This window comes from Pyrus communis, chromosome 3 (genome assembly GCF_963583255.1).
Source record: "Pyrus communis chromosome 3, drPyrComm1.1, whole genome shotgun sequence".
NCBI classification, from domain to species: Eukaryota; Viridiplantae; Streptophyta; class Magnoliopsida; order Rosales; family Rosaceae; genus Pyrus; species Pyrus communis.
Genome location: NC_084805.1, coordinates 15,512,046 through 15,524,365, shown reverse-complemented (window position 1 = coordinate 15,524,365; position 12,320 = coordinate 15,512,046). Strand labels below are relative to the sequence as shown.

Genomic DNA, 12,320 nt, shown 5'->3' with positions numbered 1-12,320 from the left:
TGATTCGGTTAATATTGGTCAAAACCGAATAACAATTGTTTAGTTTGATTCGGTCTTAGTAATGATATTAGTCAAAACAAAACCAAATCAAACTAAACCGTTAAATACTAATTGATTCGATTATATTTTTATGTCAAACCAAATCAAACTGATTTGCGGCCACCCGTTCACCGAGGCTTAAAATGAGCTAAATTGAAAACAAAAAAAAGAGCTACTATGTCGAGTTCAATACTCGCTCATCGAAATTGACCTTGTTCGTTGTTGCATTTTACCAAATTCTTATTTGTTGTTCGAATATTGGCGGTGAACATTATTAAGGAATTTGAGGTCATTCGTTCATTTCTCATCAAACATTGTGATAGAGTCATTCAGTGTTTTACCCCTTCATTTATGTTCTTTAAATCATTTTAGGATGTATTAAATTTATTAAAAATTCAGTTTAACTAAATTTTCTATAATAAATCAAATTGCTAAATAGTAACCACAAGAAGTAGTTTAGTAATAATAAGAGTGTGGATTGCATTTCTTCAATAAATAAATAAAATGTGTGAGGCCGTGTATTTGATGTTTCAAGTTGATGATAAGTCTGCTTGACCGTGCCTACAAATAAAGTGAAATTCTTCGTAATCACTTCAGACAAAAAAATAAAAAATAACCGTAACTCTCCCTTTTATATGAAACAAATTGCTAAATTTTTTTAAAGCATTCTCCAAGACTTGCTGGTTACTATATTAAATTGAGCCCGCCCAAATTTCTGTTCTAGCCCTACTTTCAGAGAGTTGAGAGTGACTGCTCATAGCCATGGCGGAAAAGCAAAGCACCAAAGCAAGCGGTCCAGGCCCGAGGAAGCCGAAGGTCATATTTGGCACCAAAGCATTTCAAACCGGCGACGGCGGCGATGTTCCTTCGAGCTTACTCGGCGGCATAGTCGAGAAAGGTATTTCCGATATGCCCCTGTCGGGCCCCACTCCACCACCTCGCCCAACCATTCTTCCTTTCCCCGTCGCTCGCCACCGCTCCGATGGCCCGGTAAGCCTGCAAGTTTGATACTTTGATCGCCACTGTGAGAAGTAAAAAATAAAAATAAAAATTGTTATTTGGTCATTTGAGTGAACAGTTTTGATTTTGATTTTTTTTTTTTTTTTTGTTTCATTGAAAGAAAGTTTAATAATTTAGGGAAAAACAGTAAACATGTATATGAATTTGTGACTGGTTTTGGTTGATTTGACAGCATCGGGGTCCGGTAAATAGTAAATTGGGTGGTGAGGAGGGTGGTGGGGAAGGAGATGAGGAGGATGATGAAGATGTAATGGACTTTGAACACATTAGGGATTTCGCTAAGCGGGTCGAAAGGAAGAAGAAAAAAGATATGGACTTTAGTAAGTGGGCAGAGGAGGAGCTTGATGCAAATAGCTCAATAACTTTTAGGGAAACAATTGAAGCTAGTACTAGAAAAATTGAGTCAAGTAAAGTGCATTCCCGGCGAAAGAATGAACAAGAATCTGCATTTGGTAGCTCGAAGATTGAACGAGGATCTGTGTTGGGTAACTTGAAGGTTGAACAAGAATCTGTTTTGGGTCACAATGACATGGAAATTGAAGCGGACATGAACGGAAAGTCCATGCCTGATAATATTCGAAATGAACAAGGGGGGTCTGTGTCGCTTGAGGCTCAGATTGATGAAGAGAACCGTGCACGGTTACAAGGGATGTCTGCAGATGAGATTGAAGAAGCACAGGCGGAGATCATGGGCAGACTGGACCCTGCATTGCTCCAAGTACTCAAAAGGAGGGGTGAAGAGAAATTGAGAAAGCAAAGAGGCCCCAGCTCAGATAGCAATGAACCAAAAGCTTCTACTATCTCTCACAGTGGTCCGTCTCATGTGGCTACAAAAATTACTTCAAACAATACTCAAACTTCAGTAAAGGATAGATTGGAGCAGAATTCAGGCAAAGCCAGTGGCAGTTTGTGGAATGCTTGGAGTGATAGAGTCCAGGCTGCTCGGGACTTAAGGTTTTCCTTGGATGGGACTGTTATTATAGATGGCTTCCACCAGATATCTCAGAGTAGTAAGTTTTAATACTTGTTTATATGATTTTTAGCAGAAGCTAATTTTCTTTTTCATTCTATATTTGAAGAGATTATGTATTCCTCGTTACTCCAGTTTTGCTTTTTACTTTTTTCTGTTTTATATTCTCTAAAGCGTGGGACTTAATTCTGTAGTTAAAGTTTCTCTTACTAAGAAATTTGTAGCATCAGTAAATTTTTTTTCTTGTATGGGGAACACAACTGCACTGGATGATATTACTTTCAAAACGATAAAAATACCTTAATAGAGTATCAGGTAAATTTTTGTCCAATTTTACAGGTAATTTATCTGAGCGTGACTACCTGCGTACTGAGGGGGACCCTGGTGCTGCTGGTTATACAATCAAAGAAGCAGTGTCGCTCACTAGGAGTGTGGTCAGTTTATATTCTTCATTGCTGTAATTGTACATCAACTGTTTTGATAATGTATCTTTTGAATTTCTCTAAACTTGATGATATACGATGTCCATGGCCCTTTATTATATTTTGTATCAAATCTTGTTGCTCCTGGTAAAGTTTGCTTCCTGATTTCATTATCTTGTTTTACCATATGCTGTTTGGTGGTTTCAGATTCCTGGACAGCGGACACTTGCTTTGCATTTCCTTTCAACTGTGCTTGATAAAGCATTGCATAATATTCAAGCGCAAGATCAGTTTATCAGAAAAGATGCTAGTAAAGTCGATAAATCTGCTGACTGGGAAGTCGATAAATCTGCTGACTGGGAGGCCATTTGGGCTTATGCACTTGGCCCAGAACCTGAGCTTATTTTATCTCTCAGGTGAATAATATCTGGATCCTTATGTTCCAAAATTTTGGTGAAACCAACCATACATAAATTGTTCCCCCTCATCTTGTAAACTTACTCTTCTGTTGGATTGTTTTGTGTACTAGTTGATATTTCAAACAATTATTCGATTTTTTTTTTTACTGGATGTCGTTGCAATTTAACTTCTAATTTATTGCAGGATATGTCTCGATGATAACCACAATAATGTAGTCCTAGCTTGTGCCAAAGTTCTTCACCGCATATTAAGCTGTGATGTGAATGAGAACTTCTTTGACATTTCGGAGGTAGAGTTTTTCCTTTCTGTTCTTATTACTACTCTAGTTATACATTTCTTTATTCTTTTTTTACTTTTCTGAAGTTTATGATCTATTGGTATTTGATTACTTCAAGCTTAATATATTCTGCCCTCAGAAAATAGCAACCCTGCATTTGGACACATTTACTGCCCCTGTATTCAGAAGCAAACCAGAGATTGATGTTGGTTTCCTGCGTGGTGGATTTTGGAAGTACAACGCCAAGCCTTCTAATATTGTTGCTCTCGATGAGGAAATTATTGATGATGAAACTGAAGGGAAGCGCACCATTCAAGATGATGTTGTAGTTGCTGGACAAGATTTTGCGGCAGGTTTGGTGCGGATGGGAATCCTTCCAAGGCTTCGCTATGTTCTGGAGGTTAGTCCTTATTTAGTTTTTACATTCAGGACAACTATAAGAGCTGTGCAGGTATTTGATAACCACTCAAGGTTCCCAAGATTTATATAGAGAACCAAACACTAATTTAAATTCAGATGCTCACCTCCTTCCTCCCGAGTGGGACTTTGACGTTCATATTGCCTGTCTTTAATCTTTTGTTAGTTAATGTAGAGAGGTTGTTAAATGTTACTAAATTGCACGGCCTCTTTAACATTAAACATGAGTGTAACACATCAGAAAACTCATAAGTGCCTAGCTTGAAGGATCCCTAAAGTCTTGACACAGGGTTATGGGTGCGTCATGTGTGCGTACATACTTTTTAATAAGTGCTTTGCTTTCTCATTCTTCTATCAAGGTAATGAGGGCTGAGCTATATTCTTAGTTCCCATTGTTGGATTGATGTGAATGTGGGTTTGTGGTATATGAATCAACAATTAGTAGTGTTACAAATATAGTAAGGTGCTGCTAAAAAAAATTTATGTTGAAGATGATCTGCAGTTTCCTCCTAAAGTGTATTGTTTTATGTTGTTTCAGTCTGACCCTACGGCAGCTTTGGAAGAATACACAATATCTATACTTACTGCAATTGCAAGGCATTCCCCAAAATGTGCGAATGCAATCATGAATTGTGAAAGGCTTATTGAAACAATTGTCAGCAGATTTATCGAAAAAGACAGTGTAGATATCCAGCCTTCAAAAATAAAGTCTGTTAGACTTCTAAAGGTAAGCAGTTTCTGTACAACTTTTATGTCCACTTGTCTAGTACGTTGTGTTCCTGGTGTTATAAGGGAATTATGCCTGCATTTAATTCCGGATAAAACTTATACTTTTATCCTTATTTTTGTGTATATAAAAGGTGATGGCTCAATCTGATCGTAAGAACTGTGTTGCTTTTATAAAGAATGGGACTTTCCAAACTATGACATGGCATTTGTATCAATCTATTTCCTTCCTTGACAACTGGGTAAAATCTGGAAAGGAAAACTGTAAACTTTCTTCGGCTTTGAAGGTTGAACAGCTACGTTTTTGGAAGGTTTTTGTTCAGCATGGCTATTGTGTGTCATACTTCTCAGATATATTCCGTAACTTGTGCTTGTGGCTGAACCCACCTACAATTGAAAAACTTATTGAGAATGATGTATTTGGTGAATTTACCTCCATCTCTATGGAAGGATACCTTGTTCTGGAGGCTTTGGCTAGAAGGCTCCCAAGTTTGTTCTCACAGAAGCGTCTGAGCAATGAAATCTCTGAGCATTCTGGTGATGGAACTGAGTTCTGGTCTTGGAGCCAGGTTGGTCCAATGGTTGATATAGCTCTCAAGTGGATAGTTTTGAAGAGTGATCCCAACATATGTAATTTCTTTGAGAGAGAAAATGGAAGTCGTGATGGTCTTGCTTCCCAAGATTTATCAGTCACTTCCTTGTTATGGGTGTATTCAGCTGTAGTACAAATGCTTTCCAGAGTGCTTTCCAGAGTGGTCCCGGATGATTCTGTCCACTCACATGAAAGTGGTAGTCTTGTGCCATGGCTTCCAGAGTTTGTTCCTAAAGTTGGACTTGAAATGATTAAAAATGGGTTTATAGGCCGTTCAGATACTCTTGATGCGAAATATGGAAAAGATCCTAGCGGAGGTGACTCTTTCATTGAGAAACTGTCTCATTTGAGAAATCTGGGTAAATGCGAAACATCATTAGCTTCTGTAAGTTGCTTACAGGGGTTAGTGAGGCTTGTCGTTAGCATTGATAAGTTGATAATGTTAGCCAGGACAGGAGTCCAAACACCTCCCCAAAATTACCCTTCATCAAGAGAAGAGAAAATACTCAAGGACGGTATACTTAAGGGGTCTTTGGTTGAATTGAGAAGTGTGCAAAATACTTTTATGAAGTTAGTTGCTTCTGAGTGGCCCCTTGTGCAGTCCATTGAGATGTTTGGCAGGGGAGGACCTGCTCCCGGGGTGGGAGTTGGCTGGGGTGCCTCTGGTGGAGGATTTTGGTCTGGTAGTGTTTTGTTGTCGCAAGCAGATGCAAGATTTCTCGTTGACTTGCTTGAAACTTGGAAGCTTGTGTCCAATTTGGAAAGCCCCACAGAAGAAGAAATGACTTTTACTATGTTGGCAATTAATTCATCTTTAGGAGTATGTGTAACTGCTGGACCAACCGGCAGGATTTATGTGAGAAAGGTGTTAAATATTTTGCTTGATGTCGCAGTTCTTAAGTATCTTGATCTCTATATTCGACGTTTTCTTTCATCCAATGGGGGTGTGAAACTGTTTGATTGGGATTATAAAGAAGAGGATTATGTACTCTTCAGTAAAACATTAGCTTCTCATTTCGGCGATAGATGGTTATCCATAAAGAAAAAGCTCAAAGATAGCGTGAATTCCTCTGATAGTAAATCACTGAAAAAGGGTAAAGGTTCCCTCGAGACTATATACGAGGAATCGGACACATCACCTTTGATCACTCAAGATTGCACTTCCTTAGTTGTAGAGTGGGCTCACCAGAGACTGCCACTACCCATTTCCTGGTTTCTCAGTCCAATCTCAACCCTTTGTGATAGCAAGCATGCTGGTCTTAAGAAATTCTCCAATTTACACGATCTCATGCAGGATCAAGGGAATTTTGTTGTAGTTGCCAAAGCTGGGCTTTTCTTCCTTTTGGGAATTGAAGCACTGTCCAGTTTCTTACCATCTGACATTCCATCCCCAGTTAAAAGTGTATCGTTAGTTTGGAAATTGCATTCTCTATCTGTGATTTTACTCGTTGGAATGGGTGTGGTTGAGGAGGAGAAGAGTAGGGTTGTTTTTGAAGCTTTACAAGATCTCTATGGGAACATTCTTCATCAGTCAAGGTCATCTAACTTAATGCCAGAACATAGAAATGAAAACAACCTGGAGGTTCTGGCATTCCAATCAGAGGTTCACGAAAGTTACTCTGTATTTATTGAAACTCTTGTGGATCAGTTTTCTGCTATATCTTATGGTGATTTGATATATGGCCGGCAAGTTGCAGTTTATTTGCATCTTTGTGTGGAAGCTCCTGTGCGCCTTGCTGCCTGGAATACACTAACCAATTCTCGTGTTCTTGAACTTCTGCCACCTCTAGAGAAATGCTTTACTGATGCAGAGGGGTACCTTGAACCTGCAGAGGTACGGCTGACTCGTCACTGACTTGTTTGTGCTATTCAGTACTTATATGAGCTTTGAGTGATTTGTTATTCATTTTTGAGTATTGCGTGCGTGTGTGTTGTGTGTGAGATAGAAATCATAATAATTGCGAATGAAAATTAGTGGCCTTTTTATGACAAAAGTGATGAAAATTTATCAAATCTAGTGCTTGTGCAGGATAATCCGGATATTTTGGAGGCATACGTTAAGTCATGGACTTCTGGTGCCCTCGATAGGGCTGCAAGTCGAGGATCAGTTGCATATACACTGGTTATCCATCACCTTTCGGCTTTCATTTTTAGCTTATACACTGGTGATAAGCTATTGCTTAGGAATAAGCTTTCAAGGTCTCTTTTGCGAGACTTCTCTCTGAAGCAGCAACATGAGGTATGCAGATTTTTCTTACAGTCGTTAAACTGTTCTTGTTTATCTTGTAGTAAGTCTGCCTTGAGATTAGGTTGTGTCTAGCAAGTGGGTGAAACATAAATGTATATGATACAAGATGTGCCTTCTTACACTTTGAATGTATAACATGAATGTTCATTCAGACAACAACTCCATCTATGTTGAAAATGATTATGGAATGTGCCGTATTTTGATACTACTAATATGTATTTCCATAATAACTATTCATATCAAGGCTGCTGTCTCCGAGTCTCCACAAGGCAACATTTGAGAGAGAAAATCTAATGCAATGTGGAATGTAATTGCAGGCGATGATGCTGAACCTTATTCAATATAACAAGGCATCTATATCGCATGAGACCAAGCGCAAGGATGGAGTGCCTATGGGGGATGACGTTGAGAAGAGGCTCGAGTTACTGAAGGAAACTTGTGAATTAAATTCCTCACTTTTAGCTGCTGTGGAGAAGCTAAAGTCATCCTTAAAGAACAATCTATCATGAGCAATTCTGCACTTCGTATGCTTTTTGTATGTGTGTGTGTGTGTGTGTGTGTGAGAGAGAGAGAGAGAGGTCAAAAACATGTTTTTGCATATATTGATCGATTTTCTAACTTGTAAAGGACTCGACTTAAACTCCTTTAACTTGTGTACATGATAAAATTAACAGGAATTCTTTTAACATGCTCGATCCAGCTTGTGTATGGAATAGCATGGGATTGGTCAAATAAGAAGAGGCTCCCAGTAAGAGAATTGTTGAAGTTCTTGTTTCTACAGTTTTCACCTTGAATTTGGAAACGAAAACTTTGTGCAACATTAAACAACATGAAACTTAAACAACATTAAAAAAAACATTTAACAACATAAAACTTAAACGCTTACTCTATGCTTCTTTTGGTCCAAAGATGCGCAACAAGATCCTGTTGTAGGTGCTTATTTGTGGCATGGGAACTTATCATCCTATGACGTCTTATATACTCATTTAAAGAGATATTGCCAGTTCTTGGAGTCAAGGGCAAATTAGGCCCATCATATATTTTTGCACGAGCCTTGACCTATTTGGATCCTCTTGGTTGTAGGAATTATAGGCCAATATCCACCCTATTTATGGACATTGGAAGCTGAAGATAAAAAGTGTTATGTATATAAAAATCCTATAAAAAATTCCCACAACCAATTACACCTCGACACGTGGCACTCAAAATTTTATCCAAAAAATTATTGAGATTTCATATCAATAAGAAATATGGAGAGTTACTCACAGATCGACACGTGACACTCGAAATTCAAGACGTAGAATTGAGATTCCTTATCGACAAGAAATTTGCAAAGTTACTCATATATTGACACGTGGCATTTGAAATCCGAGACGTAAAATTATTGAGATTCCTTATCGACAAGAAATCTGCAATTTGCAAAGTTACTCACATATCGACACGTGGCACTCGAAATCCGAGACGTAAAATTATTGAGATTCCTTATCGACAAGAAATCTGCAAAGTTACTCACACATCGACACGTGTCACTCGAAATCCGAGACGTAAAATTATTGAGATTCTATCTCGAAAAATTATTGACATTCCATCTCGAAAAATGATTGACATAGTTTAATTTAAGTAACCATATTAATTCAATTAAAATAATAAATATGTTTGGCCCTATGGCCCTTTGGCCCCCTCAGTTAGAGATGGTTTTTTGTCACAGGGCTATGTTTAGCCTATGGCCCTTTGGCTCCCCGGTTAGAGATGGTAAGAAAAATGGCCTAACACTGTTCAGTAAAATAATAAATTCTTGGAGGGCTATATCGGTAAAGAAAGCCTCTTGGTCCTCCTTCAGTTGGAAATGGCCTAAGGTCTTGCAGATGTTGGGAAGAAAGAGCAAAAAATAAACAATAAATACAGACTTTTGTTGTTCTTAGATTTTAGGCTAGTTTTTGAGTTATTTTTTAATTCAAGTTTCACAAAACATCCTTACCAAACAAGTTTTTAAGTTGTGAATTGAGAAACAATTTTTGAGTTAAAACCCTTGAACTCAAATAGAATACCAAATAGGTTTTTTTTTCTTTCTCTTTTTTTTTTTTTTTTTTTTTTTTTGAGGTTTAATAAAAGCTCTTATTGCTATTCACTTTTAATCATAAAGATATTTTTGATGGGAAATGTTTATTAATGGACCAAACTTTATTCTTTATTTATTTTTATCTCATTATATCATTTATCATGGCAGATTCTACATTGATGTTTAAATTTTTATCTGATGCTTGAATTATTGTACGTAACTTTGCATGGTGCTATTGTGAAATATTTTTCACTCTATTGCATTATTGTTTTACTTTTTCATCTTCTACTACTAATAACATATCATAATTAAAATATTCCTCCAAGGCTAACATTTGGGTTCCATGATGCCTCAAAATGTGTTATAGCGTAGGAGTCTATCTCTAGGGTGATATAGAGGAGTGTCTGAAAGATTCTTCGTCTATTATGGCTATGTGCTTAACTCTTCCTTATGCATACGTTTGCACCAATTTGGAGGACTATTGATAAACTTAAACAATTTTTTTTTTCTTCAGACCTCTAAGTAATCTTATGCTATTTTCTTAAACTTAATTGGGATCATTTCTAATTGGGAACTATGGTTAATAAAAATCTTATCGAGATAACCAAAATCTAATAGCAATAACAGGAAAAGAGGGACGAGCTTCTTCATTGCTGCCGCAAAAACTCATCTTCAACATGGTAGTGGACTAGGTGAATCCTTCAGAAAACAAACGTCCATGAACCCCATAGCTGTGCACCTACAAGCACGCCTAGGACAAGCCTATGCATTGGTTCATCCAATGCCACCCCTTGCTAATATCCAACTCAATTCCAAAGGCAACCGAGGGAAGAAATCTGCTACTAAGGTTAATTTCGACAAGCTTATGTGTAGTACCCGCATCCCCAAAAGTACTTGCATTCCCACAGACAAGCATGTCGAATAAAAACAACTCACAAATTCCCACCCCCTCTCTCGAGTTTGGGGGTCACATTAAAATCTTCATGCTTGAGCTAAACCGTATCGTTCTCACTCCCAAGCATGTCGAAAAAAATCCACCCAAAGATTTCTCCCCCCGCACCCATGTTGGCGGTGACGGTGGTGTTGGAGCACCACTGTCGCCGACACCCATGAGCCAGAATGCCCCAAGATCAACACACAACATGTGATGGGTGTGGCGAGCTTGTCATCTCTAAGGCGATGGGTGCTGGGCCTGCTAGCCGCTTGGTATGCCTAGCAGGCTTGTCAAGCAGGGAGCACCCACCCCACTATATAAGTTGGATGAGTTGTAAACTACTCAATTGTCATCAAACTCCTTTTTGTTTGAAATGATTGATCCAATAAATGTTGGATTAGTGTAATTTAAAGAAAGAAAGCAGGACTTTCTCAACGGAAAAGACTTTTTCAAGGATGCCTAGTCTTGTTTCTTTAGTAGAAGTCGGGAAGTTTAATTATTGGATCAACGCATGTTATGCACCGGCGTTTGATGTTAGAGCTTAACCAATGAGTAGTTAACTACTCATCCAACATTATTGGATTAAATACTTCCACCAAGCACATCATACGGATTTCAACCAATCGCGGAAACGGTTTCACTGGATATACTTTTCAGAAGAGGAAACAAACATTATTGAAAACTGGGTGGTTGAATCTTTGACTAAAGTGATGACTTTTTCATAAATGTTCAACATATGTAATTCATCAAAGCTTCAACTCCAATCCCTTCCCGTAAATTGTGTGTAGATATAGTGCTAGTTTAGAGCCTAAGAAACACACACAAAAAGATGGAAGGGAAACGAAGAGAGTTGACTTGGGAAGAGGAAGAGGAACATGCCAAGGTGGATGTGTGGAAACATTTGTTGAAATCGCGGTGGTAAAATGTGGCATTGGGCTCGGAAGCTGAAGCAATTGATAGCCATGGAAGCCCCATGACACTCTTAGAGCTCTCATCTACTCTAAGTTGTGATCCTTCTCACCTTTACCGCCTCATGAGGGCACTAGTCCACCGCAAAATATTCAAAGACCTAAACACAACCCAAAAAGGCTCCAGTGGTTACGCACAAACACCTTTGTCTCGCCATCTACTAAAATCTGGAGAAATTAGCATGGCGGCACTGATCTTGATGGGGAGTAATCCGGTAATGATGGCACCATTGCTAGGCCTAAGTGCCCGAATTCAAGGAGACACTAGCAATCCAGCGTTTGAGGAAGTACAAGGACCTATGGAGCTTCGGCGCAACCAATCCTGATCACAGCAAGCTTTTCAATTAAGCAATGACTTGTGACGCAAAGGCGGTTGTGCCTGCGGAGATCAAAAGTTGCAAAGGGCTTGAGACAATAGTGGATGTTGGCGGGGCATTAACTTTGATCTTTCGCATGTTGTCTCTGTTTCTCCAGAGTGCGATCGCGTCGAGAATGTAGCAGGTGACATGTTTGATTGTGTTCCAAAGGCCGATACTGTGATCACGAAGGTTTGTTTTAAAACTGGCTGACAAGCATTTATATTTTCATTTGTGACCATTAACCATATGTTAATTAATTCATGAACTTTCACTATATATAGTGTGGTTCTTGTAGCATTTCTCCGTATTATCTTGCTATAAATTTTCTTGGTCAACGAGATAACGATTAAGGCTGTGATCTGATCCATTGTATTTCCATGACCTCTAGGGGGTTCTCCATGATTGGGGAGACGACGACTGCATTCGTATCCTAAAGAAGTGTCCGGAAGCTGTTCCTAAGGACACTGGGAAGGTTATAATCATAGATGCCGTTATCGACTAAAAGATGAGAAAGAAGACAAGAAGCTAGGAAATGTGAAATTGATGTTAGATGTGGTGATGATCGTCGACACTAAGAAAGGCAAAGAAAGGAGCTTGGAGGAATGGGAATATATTCTTGGGGAGGCTGACTTTACTGGACACACTATCACACATGTTCATGCTATCCAATATTTTGGTATTCAAGCATTTTCTTAAATTTAGACCGCACAAAGTTAGGAATTTAAGGGCTGTTTGATTACCATTTCGTTTTTAGTTGGAAGCCAAAAACTGAAAGCTAAATTTTTTTAGGTTTCAAAATTTGACTTGGTTTTGGTGTTCAGTTTTCACTTTTTTAAAAATTAAAAAAGGAAATGGTTTTAAAACGTGCC

General features: G+C 38.5%; 1 protein-coding gene and 1 pseudogene across 1 annotated transcript; both read left to right on the top strand.

The window, feature by feature from the left end:
- Positions 1–707: 707 nt before the first annotated feature.
- LOC137728728 (transcriptional elongation regulator MINIYO-like) lies at positions 708–7,826 on the top strand. Its single transcript, XM_068467478.1, has 10 exons — positions 708–1,029; positions 1,232–2,069; positions 2,369–2,463; positions 2,659–2,867; positions 3,055–3,160; positions 3,288–3,548; positions 4,104–4,292; positions 4,426–6,717; positions 6,913–7,122; positions 7,449–7,826. Exons 1-10 carry the CDS (start codon positions 802–804, stop codon positions 7,638–7,640), a joined length of 4,620 nt encoding a protein of 1,539 aa, XP_068323579.1. The 5' UTR covers positions 708–801; the 3' UTR covers positions 7,641–7,826.
- A 2,591-nt stretch (positions 7,827–10,417) lies between these two features.
- LOC137729307 (acetylserotonin O-methyltransferase-like) lies at positions 10,418–12,317 on the top strand (annotated as a pseudogene).
- Positions 12,318–12,320: the final 3 nt, after the last annotated feature.